This window comes from Petaurus breviceps, unplaced genomic scaffold (genome assembly GCF_028583685.1).
Source record: "Petaurus breviceps papuanus isolate PSGF00001 unplaced genomic scaffold, PetGlider_PUasm1.0 90591, whole genome shotgun sequence".
Taxonomy (NCBI): Eukaryota; Metazoa; Chordata; class Mammalia; order Diprotodontia; family Petauridae; genus Petaurus; species Petaurus breviceps.
The window spans coordinates 1,903,640-1,928,632 of record NW_027187280.1 but is presented as its reverse complement, the minus strand read 5'-3'; the positions used below and the strand labels follow the sequence as shown (position 1 = coordinate 1,928,632).

The following is a 24,993-nucleotide window of genomic DNA, read 5'->3' as shown; positions in this document are numbered from 1 at the left end:
ATTTTGTTCAACATTTCCTGATTACTGTATATTTTAATTTGGTTAATTAGTATCTCCAGTTTGACATCTCTGCTTTAGCAATAGGGTGGCTGTGCAGTGAGACTTGACACATGGATGCATCAGTACTGGGGTTTTTTAAACTGTCCACAGACCTCAGGTCCACAAAGGAGTGTCTAAAATAAAGACATGGCAGATTGAATTTGTGGCTACTCCTTCTTATTTAGATACAAGATGTCATTTTAGGGAGCTGAAAAACAATTCTGAAAGATGTTTTATAGCCTCACATTCATGAAGTGTATTATCACCCCTTCTAGCATATATATTTTTAGTGATATCTTAGGCTTTTCTCCATCTTAGGTATGTAGAAAAGCAAGGTATTCTATAGTACCCTAATACTTAATTGATATTGAATACAAGCTATTTATCATAGATATAAAACTGATATCAACTCATTATAACTTTCCTAATCTAAATATCCTTAGGTGAAGGTGGCAGTCGACTCAGCAGACCAAAAGAGAGCAATTAGCTCAGTGTGTGGTTACATCGTGTACCAGTGTAGTCGGCCAGCCCCACTTCACTCCAGAGATCTTCACTCCATGATTGTTGCAGCTTTTCAGTGTCTTTGTGTCTGGCTGACAGAACATCCTGACATGCTTGATGAAAAGGTGAGAGTATTAGGTTTGGTTGCCTGTCAAGCAGGAAAAATTCCTTAATTAAAACATGACTTTGTCTATTTTAAAAATTGTACTTAAGTATATATTGGCTATCAATGTAACTCTAATCCTTCTTATATGTCTTGCAGGTACAGTGTGGCCTGTAATTAGTTGGGACAAAGAAATGTGTTAACTAATGAGACTGTTAACATGTTGATATATGAGACCTTGGTTAATTTTTTAACTCAGTTTATGAAAAGCTCTAAAGTTTATTTTCAGAAAGTTGGAAACTTCCTGTCATATTAGCTAGTAGTCTATATCAATGACAAATCATTTAATTCCATAGGTAAATTGCCACTTAGGTTGTGAAATCAGTGACAAATGAATAGAGAAGCATTAAGCTAGCATTTGAACATTTTGGTATGGTGATGGGATTCGTTCTTTTTTTTAAAGGGAAGAACTAATCTAATGCTATGTAGAGAACAACCACCCTGCTATTAACAGACGATGTGTGAGAGGGGAAAGACATCTTGTTTTAATAGTAGAACTTTCAGAATTCTTTCTGTTTAAAGATTTCTAAAGTATTTTACGAAAAAGAAAGTGGCATAATAGAAAATATTTCCATTTTCCATGCGTTCTTCTAAGCAAAGATACAAGAAACTGCTTGTCCATACACGGAATAATTTAAGCTTCTCTTTTGGTTCCTTATCATTGTCCTGACTATCCTATTACTAGCAGGATTGTTGGTGTGCCCCTCACAACTTCGTAGTTAAGAAATGTTGGAACAGATTTATATGACAGCCACCGTATTTTAAAAGAAAGTTTATACAAATATATCTGTGGAAAATATGTTCTGACTTCATTCATCTTCTGCCCTCACCCTAAACTCTACATAGTTGCAAAATATCATAATTGAATTGAACTTCTTTTCAGTAATCATCCATTCTTTGACCATCTAAGAAAAATGAACATTCACATTTAGTTTCTCTTGAAGAATTTAACAAGTCTTCTTTTCTTCACCTTTAGGATTGCTTAAAAGAGGTACTAGAGATCGTGGAATTGGGTATCTCGGGAAGCAAGTCCAGGAGTAGCGAACAAGAGGTCAAGTACAAAGGAGATAAGGAGCCAAACCCTGCGTCTATGAGGGTAAAGGATGCAGCTGAAGCTACCCTTACATGGTATGGAAGCTGTTAGTTAGGGATTATGACCCAGTAGTTTGATAGTTGTAAGTTCTCTCATCCTCTTCACTGGTTGTGAAGCATTATATGACTTAGCTAACTGCTGTGTGCTTTGTATTCTCCAACTTGAAAATGAGGAAGATTTATAGTTTATTTCTATCTTGCAAGGTATATACCTTGTGCCATTGAGCTAAGAAATGAAAAATTCAGAGACTGACAGATAACATTGCTTTTCTGCTTCTTTGCTGAGTAATATAAGATCAATCTCCTTAAAACTGACTTTCATAGTAAATAAAAAGAACTACTTAAATTTAAGTGGAAGCTCAGCAAAAATAAGTCTTCAAACTGAATAAATGTTGCAAGTGAATTAACTTTTGAGGATTTGATAATAAAAGAAAGTTTATTAGAATCATAGATTTTTTAATGTGTAGAAGGGACCCATGAGATCACTTAGACCAGCCTCTTTTATTTTACAGATGACAGAACTGAGGCCAAGTTTTTATATATTGCTAAATTAGTGGTAGGATGGAGACAAAAACTTGGGTCTCCTGATGTCTCTCTTATCCTGTGTTCTTCCTATTCTGTGCTTCTCTTGAACTTGACTTTGCAAGTTTAAATCAATCATCAAATTTGTTTGTTTATTTTGTACCTCAGTGCTGCTAGCACTGTGCACTGAGTGGGGTAACAAGGAAACCAATTTAATTTTTGCTTTCCAGGAATTTATAATACCTACACAAAATAAACATAGAATAATATAAAACAATATATGATCAAGGGCCAAATTTTGTGGCATAGGCAATTCTGTTTTAACAGATAACTGTTGAAACCATAATATGCATAAGTGACTATGCTAAGTGCTATAAGAAATAGAAAGTCAAACATGGTCCCTTCCCTGAAGTTATTTACAGCCTAGTAGGGAATAAGATGCATATATAAATAACTAATTCAAAGTGCAGTATGGAAGTAATGAAAAATGATAACAAGCACAGCAGAAGTTCAGGTAAACAGTCTTAAGGATCTAAGAATGACTACATGGAAATGGTGATCACTGATGACTAAAGTAGGCTAACAGTGCATGCTTTTGGGAATTGTTAACTGAACTCTCTTCTGTACCCTGCAGCATCATGCAGTTACTTGGTGCATTCCCTTCACCCAGTGGTCCTGCCTCTTCTTGTAGCCTGGTGAATGAAACTACTTTGATTAAATGCTCTAGGCTGCCTACTGTAAACAGACACAGTTTCCGATACTTTGTCCTGGATAATAGTGTCATCCTTGCAATGCTGGAGCAACCCCTAGGGAATGAACAGAGTAAGTGGCTTTTATACTGAATTTGTAAGACTTCCTTGATGGGAATTTCTAAGGTATTTTGCTTTTGGAAGGATTATTTGGGGGAATGTGAGCATAGGTCCTCAAGACAGTACAAAATAGGCCTGGTACTTAAGGGAAAGGTGCTTGCTGGTCAGAAGTATGTGAACTTTGGGCAAGTTTTTGACAGATACCACTAGCAGCTTGCCACATGGAGAAGTTGAGATATAACAGTACAACAGAAAACACTGAAGTCTTGGTACGATAAAGAGTAAAGACTTCATTCCACTAGCAAGCAGACTATTCATTTTGGATTCCTTTGAATCTTTGTAGGACCTGCTGGCAACCTCTGCAGAAATCATGTACTGGAGAATACTGAGAGGAAATAAAGCATGTACAAGTCCTTTATTGATATGCTAGATCATATCTTTTCCTTCCTTTAAAATTGTTCTCCCATGGTTTTTCCCTGAGGAGTCAGTGCTTGATCTTTAAGTAAATTAAAATTTCATAAACTAGTTGTCATGCAGCTCCTCCATTGTATTCGGTTCTGAGCCATCTCCTTCACAGATTTGTTTAGTCATGTGATCTGAACCACAATCGAAATCCCTCTCTTCTTGGTACAGACATCTCAAAACATTTATCTTCCCTTTTCTTCACTGATGACAAGAGCCTATTAGGATATTGGAAGATCAGTGACACCATTGAGCACAGTGTAAATGGTGATGGATCTACAATAGGCCTGCACAACCTGCTGCCCAAGGACTACTTACAGCCCAGGCTGCTTGTGGCAAGTCAGAGGATTTCCTCTTCATACAAAGGATGTTTTCTTCTACATTTTTTGAAGTCTTCTTGAAGTCCTTTGGCTTGTTGCAAGTGCCAGAGGACTGTAAGTAGCCTAAGGGCCATAAGTGGTAGGTGGCAGCAGGTTGTTCAGGCCTAATATACAGGGTAGGAAAGCATATTTAGCCATTATGAGTCGTTATAAATTAAATTGATCAAACATTATAAATGTTTTGGTATCAGTTAATTTATAACAAATCTAACAGTTATCATAAACCTTCCTTTGCTAAGAGATTTTGATGGGGGATAGATGGTAAAAAGACAAATTCAGAGTGTACTAGGATCACAAGGCTCAGGACTACCATGCAAGAGAAGGATTCAGTGTGCATTGAATGGAGATAACACAGCTTGGCTGTGAATCAGAAGTGAGTTAGTATTTTTTCCTTGAAGTGATAAGAAAAGTGGGTGATATTGGTAGTTGGTAAATATTTACTTTGGCATGAATGATTATGAGAATCATAAATTGCAAAAAGATATAGTTACCAGTTAATATTTGGTTTGTTTCCATAGCTTATAAAGATTTTAATTTTTAAAAATTACAATTGTGTCTGAGTTCTAAATTGTCTTTCTAAACCTCTTACAGATGACTTTTTTCCATCTGTCACTGTTTTGGTCCGTGGAATGTCTGGAAGACTTGCTTGGGCGCAGCAGCTGTCCCTTTTACCAAGAGGGGCAAAAGCAAATCAGAAGGTATCTGTCAGACCTCAGAGGGAAATAACAGGGAGGGAAGAGTTGGTGCATTTTTCTTTATAGATTAAATAACATTGCCACAAAAATAAAATCACCAAATTTCAAAAAAAGTTTAAAATACTGTTGGTTTTGTTTTTTGAAGTTTTATGGAATACACTCTGTTAATATAACAAAATTTTTTACAGCTTATGTGAAGTTACTTTATTACCTTTTTGTATTTGATAATAGACTGTATATGTAAATACCATGTATGCAGTGTTGAAGAGATAGTGTGGTCTAGTGGAAAGAACACTGAATTTGAAATTAGTCAACCTGGTTCAAATCCTAGCTCTGCCATTTACCAACTGTGTGATCTTGGGCAAATTACTTTTCTCTCTATGTTTTAAGTTTTTCTTTGTCTTTAAAGTTAAGGGCAAGGGGAACAAACATTTATTAAGCTCCTGCGATGTGCCAAGGTATGCTAACTGCTTTACAAATATTACCTCATTTGATCCTTAAAACAATCATGTGAAGTAGGTGCTGTCATTATCTGCATTTTACAGTTGCGGAAACTGAGGCAGACAGGGATTAAGTGACTTGCCCAGGGTCAGATAGCTAGGAAGTATCTGAGGCTAGATTTGAGCTCGGGTTTTCCTGGCTCCAAGCCCAGAGCCTTATCTACAACACCAGCTGCCTCTCAATGAAGGAGTTGGATTAGATAATTTCTAAGATCCTGTGAGCCTGTGACTTCATTAAAATTGAAAGAAACATGTATGAGTAGTAGCTTGTCTAAAAAGTAGTTTAACACCTTGAACTTTGTTTCCTTTTCAATAAGAAATTTCTTTTTCATTGCCTGGGACGCACTACCACTATTCCCTTGGTGCCATTACATTCAGCCCACAGTCTCATATTCTATATCTTGTTGCAATATTTTGAAGTCTCTCAATCACTACATAATTCTAAAGAAGCAAGTCACTAAATGATATTTGTTTTCTTAGAGTTAATGCAGCTTCTAGAAATGCCCACAATATTTCAGGTGTGAATTGTACCATCAGAGAATCAGGCTCTGTATTGTTCAAACATGCATTGTTGTTTAATACCATTCCAGCTATCTTTAATACTCTGAAAACTTCCTTAGAGGTTTAGATTTACCCACAGAGCGCACGTGTGCACACACACACATTCACATTCACACTCACACAACCCCACCCCAGGACAGGACAATATATACTGTTGTCAGTCACTGATGCTTTAGCATCAAAATTTATTTATTAAAAACTTTTGGCAGTTTAGCATTAAAGTTGTTCATAGTGGTAAGCCTACTTTGCAGGATTCTTCAGCAGAACAAAAGGCATATAAAACCAAAATCTTTTTGATCTTGACGATAATATGTTTGGACATTTGTACCCAATCAAACCTAGATTTCTCCTAGAAAATAAGAATATATATTTATCACATTCATTTAATTTCTGATTCTTAGTTTGCTTATATGTAAAATTGGAATAGTAATACTTATACTACCTATTTCACAGTTTTGTTATGAGGCGCAGATAAGATAATGTAAATCCTAGCATCCAGCAAAAAAATGATAGGAAAGACAAAAATGCCATGTTTCCAAAAGCTTCTCTTATAGAAGATGAAAACCTTGTCCCTGTTCTCTAATGTTATACTTTCTTTGCCATCATAGCCATCATTCCTAGGCCCAGTATCTGTCTTAGCATAAGGCCATTTCTACAGGCTTTATGTTACAGCAGGTAATGGGGAGAGGAAAAATGAATTAAGGGATAAAAGGCCTTCATTACTTCATTCCTTTCCCAAGTGTTTTATTATTATTCTATAGCTCTTTCTTCAAGAGTTTGGTGGGGAGTAAGGCTGAAAGGGGTAAACAATCCCTACTGTGTAATGGAAGAGTCAACATGCAAATAATTCTGAACAAACAAATTAAATACGGGATAAAGTGGAAATAATCATTAGAGGGAAAGTACTAGAATTAAGGGGGAATCAGGAAAGGCTTCTTGCAGAATGGTAGGACTTTGGCTTCTGTATTGCATTATGTATTTTAAATGGTTGCTTAGACCATATAAATTGCTTTGCTTCATTTTTACAGCTTTTTGTGCCAGAACCTCGTCCACTTCCTAAAAATGATGTTGGAATTAAATACACAGTGAAGCATCGACCATTTCCTGAAGAGGTGGACAAAATTCCTTTTGTAAAAGCAGATCTGAGCATTCCTGACTTGCATGAAATCGTAAATGAGGAAGTAAGATACTAGTTCCTAACTGTTGTTTATTTCTTGTGCATGTCAGCATCCTGGAATACTTGTTCAATAGTATGCTATGCACTGTACTGCTTGAATTTTTTAAATTTAATTTTAATTACAGAATTAGTAAGTATTTTAAATTTTATATTGAATATAGACTTCACATTATTTTTAGTCATACCATGCAAATATGTCTTTAATGCATTTCAGCTAGAAGAGAGACATGAAAAATTGAGGAATGGCATGGCCCAGCAGATCACTTATGAAATATCCATAGAACAGCAAAGTGAAGAGGAGTGGCGAAAGAAAAGTTTCCCTGATCCAGTTACTGACTGTAAACCCCCACCTCCTGCCCAGGAATTCCAAACAGCACGCCTTTTTCTTTCACACTTTGGGTTTTTGTCATTAGAGGCATTAAAGGTAATTCTGGCACATTTTTATGTGCAAGTGATCTTGTACGTGTGTGTGTTAGATACTAGAAATATAAGTAATTATGACACATAAACACAATGTGTTGTTTAGAAGTGGCACAGTTAATCTTATTTTTTTTCTTTGAGGTCCTAGAAGGATTTCATTCAATGGTCTAGGGTGAAGTGGGAAAACTTACATGCCATTGGCATTTTTATTATCTGCACATATGATTCATTCCATGTGTGAAAGCCTTGAGGTGACTCATTCTATAGGTGCCTTCATGCATATATATTCATACTTAAATTACAGTTTTCATTTCCTTTCCCAAGATGATTCATTTTGCATATACATTCAAATATATTTTCTTGAGTTCCCTAATACCTCTAACTCTCAAGTGTTCCTAGTAATGAACCATAAATACTGCTGGGATAATTGAAATCTAGATTTTTTTTTTAAGTACCATAGTAATTCATTTCCGTCCCCACAAAACCTCTTTATATAAGTATCAACAGCTATTACAAGTAGCCTGTGCAAGATGGTGTTTAAGATGTATGGTTTGGTGGTGTCAAACTTAAATAGAGAACAGGAACCACTAATCCATATATAAGGATTCCTGCAGACTGACTACTTACTGAGTTACTTTTAAAATGTGACATTTATGTTTTCTTATATTTTTTTATTTTGTTAAATATTTTCCAATTGCATTTCAATCTGGTTTGGACCACACTTAGGAAATTGTGGGCCACTTGGGGCCCAAAGGACACCTCTGCTTTAGACTATACCAAAAAATTCATCTAAAAGATTATCCTTATATTTGCCATTTTACACAACACAATAAAAGCAAGTTGTTATTTTTCAGGTGTTCATTTGTGTCTGATTCTTTGTGACCCTGTGGGGCATAGCTTGTCAGACCCATCTATCCTCACTATCTCCTAAAGTCTGTCCAGCTCATGTTCATTGCTTTCATGACACTATTTATCCATCTCATCCCCTGCCATCACCTTCTCCTTTTGCCTTTAGTCTTTCCCAACATCAAGGTCTTTTTCAGTGAGTCCTATCTTCTCATTATGTGGTCAAAATATTTAAGCTTCAGCTTCAGTATTTGCCCTTCCAATGAATAGGCTGAATTAATTTCTTTAAATATTGACTGATTTGATCTTATTGTTTAAAGGGACTCTAAAAATCTTCTCCAGCACCACATTCAAAAGTGTCAGTTCTGTGGCACTCAGTTTTCCTTATAGTCCAACTCTCACAGCTATACATTACTACTGGAAAAACCCTGGCTTTGATTATACAGACCGTTGTCAGCAAGGTGATATCTCTGCTTTTTAGTATTCTGTCCAGATTTGCTATCATAGCTTTCCTTCCAAGGAGGAAATCTTTTAATTTCATGGCTGCAGTCACCATCTTCAATGGTCTTCGAGCCCAAGAATATAAAATCTGATACTGCTTCCATTTCTTCTCCCTCTCTTTGCCAGGAAGTGTTGGGATCAGTTACCATGATCTTAGTTTCATTTTCATAATGCTAAGCTTCAAGCTAGTTTTTACATTATTTTCTTTCACCCTCATCAAAAGGCTTCTTAGTTCTTCACTTTCTGCCAACAGGGTGATATCATCTGTATATCTGAGATTGTTGATATTCTCCTCGCAACCTTAATTCCAGCTTTTGATTCAACCATTTGGCATGATGTATCATGAATATAAGTTAAATAAGATAACATTGTACAACCTTGTCACATTCCTTTTCCAGTCTTAAACCAATCAGTTGTTCAAAGTTCAGTTCTAACTGTTGCTTCTTGGCCCACATACAGGTTCCTCAGGAGACAAATAAGATGATCTGGTACTCCCACCTCTTTGAGAACTTGCCACGTTTTGTTGTGATTCACAGTCAAAGACTTTAGTGTAGTCAGTGAAGAAGTAGATGTTTTTCTTGCTTTCTCCTTAATCCAGTGAATTTTGACAGTTTGGTCTCTAATTCCTCTGCCTCTTCGAAAACCAGCCTGTACTTCTGGTGATTCTTCATTCACATGTTATTGAAGCCTAGGTGGCAGACTCCTGCTGGCATGTGAAATGTGCACAATTGTTTGGTAATTTGAACATTTTTTGGCATTGACATTTTTTAGGATTGGGACAAAAACTGATCTTTTCCAATCAAGTGGTCATTGTTGTGTTTTCCAAATTAGCTGGCATATTGAGTGTAGTGTTTTAATAGCATCATGTTTTAGGATTTTAAATAACTGTTGGAATTCCATCACCTCCTCTAGCCTCATTGTTAGTGATCTTCATTCTCCAGGACGTATGGCTGTAGATCAGTAACCACACCATTGTGGATTTTAGTCGCGTTAATGTCTTTTGATTCTTCTGTATATTCTTGCCACCTCTGTTAAATCCCTAGCATTTTTGTCTTTTATCATACTCTTTTTTACATGAAATGTTCCCTTGATATCTCTCATTTTCTTGAAGAGATTTCTTGTTTTCTTCCATTAGTTTGCATTGTTTATTTAAGAAAATTTTCTTCTTTCCTTATTGTTCTATGAAATTCTGCATCCAGTTGGGTATATTTTTCCCTTTCTCCTTTACTTTTCACTTTCCTTCTTTTCTCAGCTGTGTATAAAGCCTTTTCAGACAGCCATTTTGCTTTCTTACACTTCTTTTTCTTTGCAGTGTTTTTTGTTTTGGCCTCCTGTATAATATTGTGAACCTTTGTCCATAGTTCTTTGGGCGCTGTATCAGATCTAATCCCTTAAATATATTCATCACCTCTACTTCATATTCATAAGGGATATTATTTAGGTCATACCTATATAGTCTTTCTTGAATTTAAGTCTGAATTTTGCAATAAAAAAATACGTGATCTGAACCACAGTTATTTCCAGGTCTTGTTTTAAATAACTGTATAGTTTCTTCACCTGTGGTTGCAAAGTATATAATCAGTCTGATCACCCTTTAGTGATGTCCATGTGTAGCGTTGCCTTATGAGTTGTTTAAAAAAATGTTTCCTGTGACTAGCAAGTCATCTTGACAAAACTCTTATTAGGTTTCTGCCCTGCTTAATGTTGAATTTCTAAGTCAAACAAAGTCTTTCGATTTTCTTCTTTAGCACTTCAATTCTTTATGATGAATGTGACATCTTTTTGGGGGGTGTTATTTCTAGATGATGTTGTGGGTCTTCATAGAATTGGACAGCTTTGGCCTCTTTGGCATCAGTGGTTGGAATATAGATTTGTATTACAGTGATATTGAACAGTTTGCCTTGGATTCAAATAGATATTATTCTGTCATTTTTAAGATTATGTGCCAGTACTGCTTTTCTCACCCTTTTGTTGACTACCGGGGCTTTTCTATTTCTTCTAAGGGATTCTTGTCCACAGTAATATACATAATGAATTAAATTTATTCGTTCCCATTCATTTCACTTCACTGACACCTAAGATGTCAACATTTTAAAAAACTTTCCATATCCTGTTTGACCACATCCAGCTTACCTTAGTTCATAGGTCTTATTATTCAGGTTACTATGCAATATTGATCTTTTTAGATTTGACTTTCCTTTCATCACCAGACATACCCACAGCTGAGCTTGCTTTAGGCTTTGGCCCAGCTACTTCATTATTTCTGGAGCTTCTTGTACTTTGTCCCTAGTGGTACATTGGACACCTGCCGACCTGAGGGGCTCATCTTCCATTGTCATATCTGTTATCATTTTTTCATTGTAGGTTTTTTGGCAAAGATACTAGAGTGATTTGCCATTTCCTTCTGTAATGGATCACCTTTTGTCAGAACTTTCCACTATGACCTGTCTGTCTTGGGTAGCCCTGCACAGCATAGCTCATAGTTTCATTAAGCTATGCAAGCCCTGTCACCACGAGGCAGTGATCCAAGAGAAGAACAAAAGCAAGACAATTCTATTAATTTTAGAATTTTTAGACATTTGGAGTCAAGATCGTCTATTACAAGGTTAGGACTATTGGGGAGAAAAGAGCAAGATCAGTTCTCGTTGGCACTCTCCTTCTACTTTTCCGTCCTTGGGCATATATGCAGCCTCCTTACCTTAGCCCTAAACCAAAAGCTGGAAGAGATGTCAGTAGCAGTAGTTTGAAAATGGCTTATTTCTCTCAAGCATAGGATGCTCAGAGTCATAACTGTCTTATCATTTTCTCTCAGACCTGTTTGGACTTTGAAGTTTAATTTGGTCCATTTCATGGATCACCAGGGGGTCTTACTTGACATTTAGTGGATCTGTGATTTTACTTGTCTGGGTACCCCTTCCACCAGTGCAAATCAGATCTTTTTCACTCTGCAGTATTCTTGTCTATTTCTTTACTGAGATTCTGTGGTGGTCCACCCAACAACGAGAGACCTGCCTTCTGTTCTTTTGATATCTTGGTAATCCATGTACTACTTAGGCTGCCTATCTCATCTTTTGTTGTTGTTTGACCAGTCCACCTCTTTTTGTGCTTATGCATGTCCACAATGCCTTTTATCTCACTAATAGCTTGAACATTATCGCTAGTGATATGCTGTAGCCTTCGCAATGCTTATAATTTTATTCTTCTACAAGCATGATATTCTATGATTTGTTAACCATATATGGAGCCACTGTGGAATTATTGGTGTACTTTTGCTATACTGAGGAGTTTAGACTCACTGAAGGCAGTATATGGTTTCTAAATTCAGTCTATCTGTATCCCCATCACCTACTCCATCTTGGGCTCAGTTCATTAATGCACTGCTCAGCTGATTGCAAGTTATAGTTTAGGCAGTATACATTTTTTATGTTTTAGCCAGTGAGTTTAGATAGGTTATTCTTGTGTTTCTCCAAATTTCATAGAAGAAAATTTATGGTCTTCCAGGGATCAAATGGGCATCTAGGTGGCACACTGAATAGAGTACTGGACCTATAGTCAAGAAGACTCATTTTCCTGAGTCTGGCCTCAGACACTAGTTGTGTGACCCTGAGCAAATCACTTAACCCTTTTTGTATCAGTTTCCTCATCTGTAAAATGAGCTGGAGAAGGAAATAGCCAACCACTCTACTATCTTTGTAAGAAAACCCCAAATGGGGTTAAAAAGAGTTGGACGTGACTGAAACAATTAAACAACAGGGATCAGTACAATTAGTGTGTTGTCATATGTGAATTAATGTAATTTGAGAATTTAGCCATCCACATAGAATCCATCTTGTGAACTCTGTCATTTATATTCCGTGACACTAGGGGAAAAGAAAGGAAGGGGATAAGCATTTATTAACTGCCTATTCTGGGACAGGCACTGTGCTAAGTACTTCACATTAATAATTAGCAAGCCATGGATTCTTAATATACTTTGAAGACCACTGCTCAGTTGAAATACCCAGAAATAGTTCATATTTTATACCTATTGTAAAAATTAAACTTCAAAGGGTATAGAGCTAGTCCAAAACTTTGGTTTATTGAGAAGCGTTCCTTCATTTCCACCTATTATGAAATAGGTAAGGAAAAGGGGGAGTGGCAATATTCTAGAATCGTTGTACCTTTTTATATTCCTCCTTGTTTAAAAGCTGTTCTGATAGATCAGTTTCAGCAGCTCCATTGATTTTCTGAAACAGCAAGGGAGACATTAATACCTTACTAAGAGAACATGTAGTTCTTTTAGTTAAAAGACCAAATTATATATGGCCTACACCATCAAAATTGGCTCATGATATATTTTGCTTGATTTTGCTGGAATTCCTTTTTTTCTGTCTTCCAAATTCTTTATTACAAGGGATGGCTTGATAGAAGATCAGTGAGCGATGTATTTAGAAGTGAAAGTAATGTAAAAACAAAAGATAACCAGAATAAGTTTGATGTTTTGTTTTTTTCAGAGTTGAATTCTAGCTAGAGCATGCAACAAAGAGATCATTGTTTACTGTTTCTCATCAGCCTAGGAAGCGGTACTGGACCAGGCTTCCAATCCAACATTACCTGTGTGACCATGGGCAGACCTACCTATACTCTCTAAGCCTCTGTTCTGCCTTCATTTATTCAGTGAGAATCACATACTGATTTACCTCAGAGTGATTGTAAGAAAAGTGCTTCATGAATGTATATCATTATTATTATTTCAAATGCTAATTTACTTAAGCTAAAACCATTAGCACTGGACTGTTTATTTGGTCTCTGTTGTAATGTGTGAGATATAAACATACAGCAAATTTCAGGATATTTCAGATTCACAACTTTAAAGCAAAATTCCCTTTAGAATAAAATACTTAGGCAGCCATTTGTATGAGGTATACTGAGTATTCTGTCTTTACTGTGGCTATTAGCTGACCTTCAATCTATAGCCATAACATAAATAGGAATATCATTTTAAGATAAGTATATCATTTTAAGACAATTAGGTGTTAATTACAATGGATAGGACATTAGACCTGAATCAGGAAAACTTGAGTTCAAATTCTGCCTCAGACACTTGGCAGTTGTGTGACCTGGGCAAGTCACTTACTCTTTGGCTCAGTTTCTTTAATCTGTAAAGATGAAGAATAGCATAACATATAATAATAATATCACCTACCTTTATGAAATGCTTTTTGTACTGGTAATTGTTTAATGAATGTTAGGTACATTTCATCTCTGTTCATGCATTTTAATGAGATGTTTCTGCTTTTTTTTGCTTTTTGGAAGGCAATTGGGTTTAAGTAACTTGCCCAAAGTCACACAGCTAGGTTTTTTTGTTTGTGAGTGTTAACTGTCTGAGGCCGCATCCAAACTCAGGTCCTCCTGACTCCAGGGCCAGCACTATACTCACTGCGCCACCTAGCCGCCCCTCTGATTTTTTTTTAAGTAGCTAGAGTTGTGTGGATAAAGAGATATTTCTAAAGCACTTTGCAAATCTTAAAGTGCTATGTAAATACTAGCTATTATTATTATCTTTTAATGGGAATCCTTTTTAGTCTGTGCTGTCTTCAAACTGTTTGATAACTAAAAGGAGATTTATTTTAAAATACATGTTAAACTTCTTTACTTACACTAATTCTTTAATTGATAATAGAAATTTAAAATAGTTTGTTTTGTTCTGTTTGTTTTTGGATGGAAAGGAACCTGCAAATAGTCGTCTACCTCCTCACCTTATTGCACTTGACTCAACAATATCTGGATTTTTTGATGACATTGGCTATTTGGATCTATTACCATGTCGCCCTTTTGATACAGTTTTTATTTTCTACATGAAAGCGTGTCAGAAAACAAGTCAAGAGGTAGGTGTTCTGGATATTTCACAATATTTTTTCTGCCATCTTTATTAACCCTTAAAAAAGTGTTTATCAGACCTTATTACCAAATACTATAGGCCTTAATTTTTTAAGGGAATACAGACTAAGACTATTAGTATCAAAATCTTCTGTACTCATTTTTTCTTCTTGCCATATGAAATTTGAACGTGATAGTTAAAAGTGGGTTATTTACAGTAAATATAAATAGGCTATTTTTGAAATTAAAAATCAATAGGCATTTTTAAGTACCTGATATGTGCCAGTCACAGTACTAGGTGCTAGGAATTCAGATACAAAAATGAAATAGTCCCTGCTATCAAGGAGTTTATATTCTAAAGTAGGTGTTTGATTTTTTTAATAGAAAAAATGAAATGTTTTGCACATGGTAATTGTTTAATGAATGTTAGGTACATTTCATCTCTGTTCACTCATTTTAATGAGATGTTTCTGATTTTTTTTTTTTTAAGTAACTAGGTTTGGATTTTACCTCCATCGTCATTCCAATTAAATTAAAATTAACCTTCAATTTAAAAAGCCTTCATAGAGATACTTTTTTCTCTTTATTTATTATTTTTTAATTTACATCATTCATTTCCACAAAATTTTGAGTTACAAATTTTCTCCCCATTTTTCCCCTACCCACCACCCCAAAACAGCGATCCCACTGACTACCCCCTCCCTGAATTTGCTCTTTCCCATATTTTTCCCCATCCCCACTCCGACTTTCCAGTAGATCATGGTGGATCTCTGTGCCCCAGTGCCTGTATATCTTATTTCCCAGTTACATGTAAAATAATAATAATTATCTATCTATCTATATATATATACACATATGTTTTTAAACATTTGATTTTAAAACTTTGAATTCCCAATTCTTTCCCTTTCTCCCTTGTCACCCACCCTTACTAGGAAGATAAGCAGTTCAATATAGGTTGTACATGTGTAGCTATGCAAAACATTTGCATAGTGGATATATTGTGAAAGACTGACTGTATTTCCCTCCATTCTATCCCACCCCTCACTTGTTCTATTCTCTGCTTTGATCCTGTTCCTTTTCAAAAGTGGGTGCTTCCAACTTCCCTCCCCCCCCTGGCCTGCCCTCTCTTCCATCATCCCCCCTCTCATCCCCTTCCCTCCTACTCTCCTGTAGGGTGATATAGCCTATTTAGTGTGTCTGTCATTTCCTCACTAAGCCAAATTCATTGAGAATAAGGTTGACTCATTCCCTTTTGCCTTCCTGTTCTTCCCCTCCATTATAACAATTTTTCTTTGCCTCTTCTATATGGGATAATTTACCCCATTCTGCTTCTCCCCATCTCCTCTCATTGTATTCCTCTCTCACCTCTTAATTTCACCTTTTAAGTATCATCCCTTCCTATTCTTTTGGTCCTGTGCCCTTTGTCTATATATACCTATACACATACATACACACGCTCACATATATATTCATATGCCCATATACCCTCCCATATAGACATATGTACATATATACATATGTGTATATATACATATACATGTATATGTATATACACACACACATTTCTATTCTCATACTGAGAAAAGTTTTCATAAGTTACAATTACTGTTTTTCCACGTAGAAATGTAAATAGTTCAACTTTGACAAGTTCCTTATGATTTCTTTTCCCTGTTTACCTTCTCATGCTCCTCTTGCTTCTTGTATCTGAGTGTCTAATTTACTATTCAACTCTGTTTTTTTCATCAAGAATGCTTAAAAGTTCTCTATTCCACTGAATGAACATATTCTCCCCTGAAACATGATACTCAGTTTTGCTGGGTAGCTTTGGTTTTAATCCCAGCTCCTTTGACCTCCGGAATATCATATTCCAAGCCCTTCAATCCCTCAGTGTAGAAGCTGCCAGATCCTGTGTTATCCTGATTGTGTTTCCACAATATTCAAATTGCTTCTTCCTGGCTGCTTGTAATATTTTCTCCTTGATCTGGGAACTCCAGAACCTGGCTATAATATTCCTAGGAGTTTTCTTTTTGGGATCTTTTTCAGGAGGTGATCAGTAGATTCTTTCAACCTCTATTTCGCCCTCTGACTCTAAAACATCAGGGCAGTTTTCCTTGAGAATTTTTTGAAGGATAATGTCTGGGTTCTTTTTTTGATCAGGGCTTTCAGGTAGTCCAAAAATTTTTTAATTATCCTGGATCTATTTTCCAGGTCAATGGTTTTTCCAATGAGATATTTTACATTGCCTTCTATTTTTTCATTTGTTTGGATCTGTTTAATAGTATCTTGATTTTTCATAAAGTCACTAGCTTCCATTTGCTCCAGTGTAATTCTGAAGGAATGATTCTCTTCAGTGAGCTTTTGAGATTCTTTTTCCATCTGGCAAATTCAGCTTTTTAAGGCATTCTTCTCCTCATTGGCTTTTTGAGCCTCTTTTTCCATTTGTTAGTCTGTTTTTAAGGTGTTATTTTCTTCAGTCAGGTTGTTGACTCTCATTTCATAATTTTCTTGTATCATCCTCATTTCTCTTCCCAATTTTTCTTCCACTTCTCTTATTTGGTTTTCAAAATCCTTCTTAAGCTCCTCTATGGCCTGTAACCAGTTCATATTTTCTTGGGAGTTTTTGGTGCAGGAGTTCTGACTTTGTTGTCTTCCTCCTGTTCCATGCTTTCATCCTTTTTTTCCTCCAAAATAGGAGTCTAATGTCAGATTGCTGTGCTTGCTTTGCTTCCTTTGCTTGCTCATGTTGCCACTCAATTACTTGACTTCTGAGCTTTTTGCCACAGGAGAACTCTGCTACCAGAGTGGGGAGCTTTGTCCCAATTGCTGGGGTTTTCTCAGCTGCTGGAGCTATTAGTTGGGTGCTCTCTCTGAAGCCTCCACACGCCCTGGCAAACTGGTCACACCCCCCAGGACCTCTACCCTAGACAGTGATCCATCTCCAAGCAGGTTAAAGCAAGTGTGATTACCCCTCAGACTGGTCTCTTTATCCCCCTACAATCTGCAGGCCAGGAGCTCTGAAGCAGTCACATGGCGGCGGCTGTATGGCCGCAGTGCCTTAGCCTCTTCCCCCTCCAGGGGGTAAAGCCCGGACCAGATTCCCTCTTCCCAAAGTCCACACTGCACTGACCTCTTACTTTGTCTTTAGTATCTATGGATTGATTATTCTGGAAACTGCCACAGCTGCTGGTGATCTGAAGTCCCTCAGGCCAGCAGCTGGTTGTGGCCACCCTGAGGCTAAAACCTTGGGGGGGGGGGGGCCGCTGAGCTCGGCTCCCAGAGCACTGAGCTGACTCCTTCTTTCTGGGCTTTCTTCAGTGGGAAGTTAGCTTCTCTCTGTCATTTTGTGGGTTCTGTAGCTCCAAAGTTTGTTTAGAGTCATTTTTTACATAAATTGGTGGAGGTGGAAGCGGGAGCCATGCGGAAGTCCTGTTTCTATTCTGCCATCTTGATTCCACCCCCCCATAGAGATACTTAAATAAATTGATCACCTGTCTTTCTTGGGTATTTTTTCATTGCTCTGTGGCATTGATAGGAAGAATTCAGCTACAAGACCCCAGTAGTGAGGTAATATTTTTACACATGCTAAGAGTTGTCATTCAGTTGCAAACATTTATTAAGCTCTTTGTATGTGCAAGGCACTGAGGGTTCCAAAATGTACATAGATAAGCAAATATAACATTAACAACTGGATGGATCAAGCAGAGCACCTGGACTTGGAAGCTAAGAATTCCAAGGGGAAGAGGTAAGGAGAGAAATGTATTCTAAGTTCCAGAGACATTAGGTTATGATCCTGTCCTGACTCTGACTCCCTAAGTATTGTTAAAAATAAAATGTTATAAATGCAGCCCTTCTAGAACATCTCAGTGCTTATTTATAGATTGTTAATTAACATAGTGATACAGATAGGTGACACAGTGAATAGAGCACTGGGCCTGAAGTCAGGAATCTCATCTTCCTGAATTCAAATCTGACCTCAGATGCTTCCTAGCTATATATGACCCTGAGCAAGTCACCTTGTTTGCCTCAGGTCCTTATTCTTAAAATGAGCTGGAGAAGGAAATGGCAAACCACTCCAGTATCTTTGCCAAGAAAACCCCAAAAAGAGTCAGATACAACTGAAAGACAACAATTAACATAGACAAATCAGAGATATCTTAAAACTAAGATGGAGGCATTGTTTTCTAAACTTTGTTTCTTTTCTAGCTCATAACACAGTACTGTGTACATAGTAAGCATTTAATAAGTGTTTGCCGGTGCTCTATTCGCTGCCCCACATAGCCACTCCAGTCAAGTTTTAATATTCACCCAGAGCTCATAAAGGATACCCTTCCTCCCTTTTGTTCTGAATTAATGATTGCTTGATTCTTGTGAGCCAATCAGAGCTCCTGAAGTGAGTCTAAATGAATAGTTTACTACCCCATCTTGTCAGCAGATCACTCTCTTTGCATGTGAGGCAGCTAAAGACAATGAGAAAAGCAAAATACCTTAGTATTGCTCCTGGTTTGCATAGTATATATATTGTGGGAAGGGGTTTCCAGAATGAGAACACATGCTACTTTACAATTGTTCTTCTCTTTGAACTAAGAAAGGATATTTAGGACCATTTACTAAGATGGTTATGAACTGGTATCAACTTTGTTACCAAACACTTTTAAAAAGTCATCAAATTATTTTTTTGTGTGCTCTTTTTTTTCTGGAGGGGAGAAGGCAGCGCAATTGGTGTTAAGTGACTTGCCCAAGGTCACACAGCTAGTAAGTGTTAAGTGTCTGAGGCCAGATTTGAGCTCAGGTCCTCCTGACTCCAGGGCTGGTACTCTATTCACTGCCCCACCTAGCTGCCCTTTATTTTTTTATTTTTAAATTCAGATTTATTTAATTTGTTCTTCCATTATTATTTCTGTTCCTTGTATGTGTTTCAGATTCTGAAGAATGCTGAGTCTTCCAAAAATGTTCAGCCACATTTCTTAGAATTTTTGTTGTCTCTTGGCTGGTCAGTGGATATAGGCAAGCACCCTGGTTGGACGGGACATGTTTCAACAAGTTGGTCTATTAACACTCACAGTGATACTGATGTACCTGAACAAGGTAAAACTTTATTATATTATTCAACTAAAAAAACATTAAGATTTTGAGGCAAATTGCTGTTTTTAATTAAAACTTAGCAATGATACCTTTGTCCTTTATTCTACCTGACTTCTGTTAGTTAAATTACATAAACATTTTAATTTAGTTTACTAAATTTTCAAGATATCTAGGAAGAAAATGGAACCAAGAATAGACTGTCAGTGCTTAGCTACTGAAAGCATAAAAAACAAGAGAATATAGCATGTACACACATACCTTTCAAAATGGCAGTCTGGCCCCTGCCATGGCCTGGTCCCTTCCTTCCTCTCCCTTTCTCTATCTTCTTTCCTTCCTTCTTTCACTTTTTCCTTCTTCCTCCTTCCTTCCATCCTTCACTCCTTTTCCTCTTTCTTCCCCTTCTTTCCTCCTTTCCCATTAAGACAATGGATGATACCTTTGCCCCCTTACCTCCCTCCTATTGCTGAAGTAAAGGTTCTACTAACTAGAAGTTAGTTATCATATGAGAAAGTTGTTTCAGAACCTAACAAATAGGTTTTATAATTTAAAAGGCCAAAAGAGTTGATAGAAAACCCTTTTCTAGAATGTTTATACTGTGTTCTGACACAAAAGCTGGTAATGGACAGACTTCCCTTTTACCACTATACAGTGCTGACTTGGTCTATTTTAGTGACTATACGAAATTATATATGAAGCTAGGTAGTTGGCATTTTGTTGTACTTGTATACCTAATAATACTTGAGATTTTTTTCCTAGAAGAAATAGTTCCATGTGAAGATATTGGAGCAAGTATTTTCAATGGACAGAAAAAGGTGTTGTATTATGCTGATGCCCTTACAGAAATGGCTTTCGTTGTACCTTCACCTGTGGAATCTTTAAGTAAGAACATTTTCTGCATTCTTCTGCCTCTGTATGTATAGCATCCAAAACAGTTGTTTTTCTGCTTGATTTTTAACAGTGTCTTTTATATATTTTAACTGTCATTGTAATAACTCAATAAGCTTATATTTTTATAACTGCTTAGGATCAGCCCTGTTTTCCAATTTTTGATGATTTTCCTTGATCCAAAATTGTCCTTTACATATTTTTCACATGCATTCTTCAAGTTACTAGAGAGCTCAGGATGTTTTTTGTTCTAATCCTGTATCTTTGGTCATGGAAAAACCTAGGCCATTTAGGAAAAGTGTTTTCCACATTGCCTTAATGATTAATCAGCCAGGACTAGAAACTCTCTTCCCTCTTTTGTGGCTTTAGCTTCCTTCAAGACTCATCCCAAGTCCTGCCTTGTATCAGAAGTCTTTCCCCTTCTCCTTCAGTTGCTTCTGCCTCCCCCCTCTGAAGTTAACTCCCATCTGTTCTGTATATACTGACAAGCTGTCTCCCTGCATTAGAGTATGAGCTTGAGGGCAAGGGCTGTTTTTTGCCTTTCTTTATGTCTTCAGTGCTTAGCCTGGCAACTTGCACACAGTAAGTGCTTAATAAATGCTTATTGACTGATGATGAATCACCTTATGAATAGCCCTCAAGTTTATTCTTCTCCAGGCTAGTATACTGATGTTCTCTACCCCTGACTTTTCTTTCCACGAACTTGGGTTCAGATCCTGATTTTGGTACTTATTTGTTAATTAGAAAGCAGAAATTAGAATATTCATAAGAATCAAACTTGCAGGGACAGAAGTGGAATAAATATAAGACAGTTTTTCTAAGGATACCTTGGTTCTAAAGCTCATTCCTGCCCTGATCAGTCATTCCCAGGCATTTATAGCATTTACTGTGTGCCAGGCATCATGCTAACTAAAGCACAGCTCCAGGAATACAGAGAAAGGCAAAAGACAGTACCTGTTCTCAAGGGAGCCACAGTCTAATAGGGGAGACAACATGCAAACAATTATAATCAGGACTTTTTTTTTTTTTAGCAATCAGAGTTAAGTAATTTGCTCAAGGTTACACGGCTAGGTGTTTCTGGGTGGGTGCTAAGTGTCTGAGCCCGGGATTCAATCCCCAGGTCATCCCGACACTGGAGCTGGTGCTCTTACTCGCTGTGCTACCTGGCCGCCCCTAATGAGGACTTTCTTATCCATCTTCCTAGGACAAGATCAATCCTAGGTTTTAGCCAGCTGAATTTGTTGGGAGTAGATAAGTAGGTATTTGCTTGCCAAGAGTGTAGGAATGTAGAAGAAAGAATCAAGGTAGTCTTAAAGTAGAATGGTAGTTGTAACTGCATGTCATGGTTTGTTCATCTAAGAGAATATTATAACTACTTGTCATCACATCTTTCAAGATCTCTCTCAAGGCATATCTCCTCCCTAAATCTTCCCTAAAATCTCTTGCCCTGAAAGTTTTTGCCTTTTCTTGACCTTTTAAATCATGTAATGTCTACTCCGCAAATCAGGGTCACTTGATTTAGCTGCGATATGTGACAGCATCTCTAATAACCCAGCCCCTTCTCTCTACTCAGGCCCTCATCACCAATGGACTGGACTCCTGCAGTAACCTCCTAATTGGTCTCCCTTGTTCCAAGTCTCTCTCAACCCACACAACTATCATAGAGACTTTTCTAAGTGGAAAATCATATAATGTTATTCCCCCCACTCCGTGAACTCCAGTGGCTCCCTATTACCTTTAGGATAAAATCTATACTCTTCTTTGGCATTTAAAGACTTGTGCTGCCTGCTATTAACCTATCTTCCCATCCTTATTAGTACAGGCCAGCCAAGCTGACTTTCTTACTCTTCCTTAATACATGACATTCCATCTACTATATTCATGCCTTTGTACTGACTGAGCTCCATACCTAAAGCACTTTCCCTCCTTACCTCTAACCCTTAGGATTCCTAGTTTCCTTTAAAGTTCAGCACTGTGCTAAGTGCTAGGAGTATAAAGAAGAGCAGTCCCTTCCCTCAAGGATCTTACAGTCTAATGGTGGCGACAACATGTAAGCAGTTACACGTGAACAGGCTGTGTACGGGACGAATTGGAAATAGCCAGCTGAAAGACGACACTAGAAATAAGGGGAATCTGTAAAGACTTCTTGTGGAAGGGGGAGTTTTAGCTGATACTTAAAGCAACCCCAGAAAGCCAAGAAGCAAAGAAAAGAAAGGAGAGCATTCCCAGTCTGAGAGACAGTAAAATTGCCCAGAGTTGGGAAGGATTGAAGAAAATGTGGAGGGGGAGAGGCTATGAAGTGTAAGAATGATAGACTCCAGGCTATGAAGGACTTTGAAGGCCAGAGGATTTTCTTTGATCCTAAAGATGATAGGGAACCACTGGCATTTATTAAGGGAGGAACAGGGTGACACGATCAGAATTGCCCTTCTAGAAGATCACCTTGGAGGATGGATTGGAGTGAGGCAGGCAGACCCACCAGCAGCTATTGCAGTAGTCTAGTCATGAGGTGATGAGGGCCACCAGCACCAGGGTGGTGGTTTAGTATCAGAGGAGAGAAGGGGGCACGTCTGAGAGATGTTACAAAGTTAAATCAATACAGACCTTGGCAGTAGATTAGATTTGGGTAGCAGAAGGGGTGGGACAGTGAAGATTTGTGGATGACTGCTAAGTTTTGAGCCTAATGACTGGGAGGAAAGTGATGCCCTTGACTGTAATAAGGAACTTAGAAAAGTGGCAGGGAGTTAGTGGGGGGGGGAAGATAATTAGTTCAGTTTGGGATGTGTTAAACTTAGAATGTCTGCAGGACATGTAGTTTGCAATTCTCAGTAGGTACCTGGAGATGGGAGACTGGATATCAAGAGAGAGGTTAAGACTGGGTAGGTAGATCTGAGAATCATCAGCATAAATAATTGACTCCATGGGAGCTGATGAAATTACCAAGTAAAAGAGTATAGAGGGGGAAGAGAAGAGGTAAAAAGAACAGTGGATTTGAAGTCAAAAGCCTTGGGTTCAGAAATCTACTTCTGCCACTTAACTAGCCAGGGTACCCTTGGGCAAGTTATTTAACCTCTGTGCCTTAGTTTTCTCACCTCAGAATGGGGGTGTGTGCCTGGCCTTACTTCGAAGGGATTGTTGTGGGCATCAGTTAAGATGTATAAAAGATTTTATAAAGCTTAAACCATTATGTCATTATTATCATAATTATTAGATTCTATCTTATAGTTACCTGATTATTCCATATGTCAGTCTTATTGTCCCATTAGATTGTTCATTTAGGACAAAATGAGAGGGATTAGACTAAGTGACTACAACATTCTGGCCAACTCTTAAAATTCTGGGTCACATACTTTTGTGTTCCTCTCCTAGCACAGTTACCTGGCATACTCATACTGGAGCTGCTCATTAAATGTGAATTGGATTGAATTCATATTCATATATTATGGAATTATTTTAGCCCTAGTATTTCTGAATATATTATATATATATACACACATATACATACATAATAGTCATTTAAACAGTAAAGTCAAGATTTTGTTTTCAGTTCAACAAACATTTACTAAACACCTACTAATAATGCATTAGATACTATACTAGGCACTGAGGATAAAAAGACTTAAAAACTAAACAGCCCTGGCTTTTGAGAAACTTTCATTTTGCTAAAATTGACTTTCCTTTGCCTGTTCTACAGACTTATTGAAATTATTTTCCAAAAATAATAAATGAATGACCATTTTTCATATATTGTCTTGGGAGGTTGAGATAATGCAGTCAATGACATAAGTAATTTTTAGCTCTTTTGGCTTAAGAAATTAGCAAATTTATCATTATTGTTATTGTTACACTCCATAGCTGATTCAGTGGAAAGCAACATCTCAGACCAAGAAAATGATTCAAATATGGATCTTCTGCCTGGAATACTAAAACAACCATCACTTACACTTGAACTTTTCCCTAATCATACAGACAATCTTAATTCCTCACAGAAGGTAAGGCAATATATTAATGTTTTCAAACATTTTTAGTGTTTGTAGATTTATAACTAATAATTGTATATTTATAGCTAATACTTTGGCACTGTCCTTTTTATCAAATCTTCCCTGCTTCCCTCTCTTCGGTCTATAACATGTTTTCCTTCATGGTTTATAGCATTAAACAGTTCCTTACACATTAATGATAATCACATATTTGCTTATCAATAGATTCAGGATTTCCTAATTATGTCTTGATTGGGAGTTTAGGATTGGCTAAGATTCTTTTTTTAAAAATTAATTTAATAGTTTATTTATTTTTAGTTTTCAACATTCACTTCCATAAGTTTAAATTTTATCCCCGTCCTTCTTCCCTCCCTCCCTCCCTCCCCAAAACATCATGCAATATGATATGACTGTACACATATATTCCTATTAAACACATTTTCACATTAGTCATGTTGCATAGAAGAATTATAACGAATGGAGAAACCATGAGAAAGAAAAAAAAATGGTCTGCTTCAT

General features: G+C 37.1%; 1 protein-coding gene across 6 annotated transcripts in view; it reads left to right on the top strand.

Moving 5' to 3' along the window:
- Positions 1-24,993, top strand: part of RALGAPB (Ral GTPase activating protein non-catalytic subunit beta) — a 90,993-nt gene that overhangs the window by 56,002 nt on the left and 9,998 nt on the right. For 4 of the 6 annotated variants that reach the window (XM_069063540.1, XM_069063538.1, XM_069063543.1 and 1 more), the window contains 10 exons: positions 483-665; positions 1,680-1,831; positions 2,952-3,139; positions 4,560-4,666; positions 6,753-6,905; positions 7,116-7,325; positions 14,377-14,535; positions 19,447-19,612; positions 20,366-20,488; positions 24,350-24,486. In XM_069063540.1, coding sequence (XP_068919641.1) covers positions 483-665; positions 1,680-1,831; positions 2,952-3,139; positions 4,560-4,666; positions 6,753-6,905; positions 7,116-7,325; positions 14,377-14,535; positions 19,447-19,612; positions 20,366-20,488; positions 24,350-24,486 — 1,578 coding nt within the window. The remainder of the gene's footprint in view (positions 1-482; positions 666-1,679; positions 1,832-2,951; positions 3,140-4,559; positions 4,667-6,752; positions 6,906-7,115; positions 7,326-14,376; positions 14,536-19,446; positions 19,613-20,365; positions 20,489-24,349; positions 24,487-24,993) is intronic. The other 2 variants (XM_069063539.1, XM_069063542.1) reach the window with 1 other exon arrangement.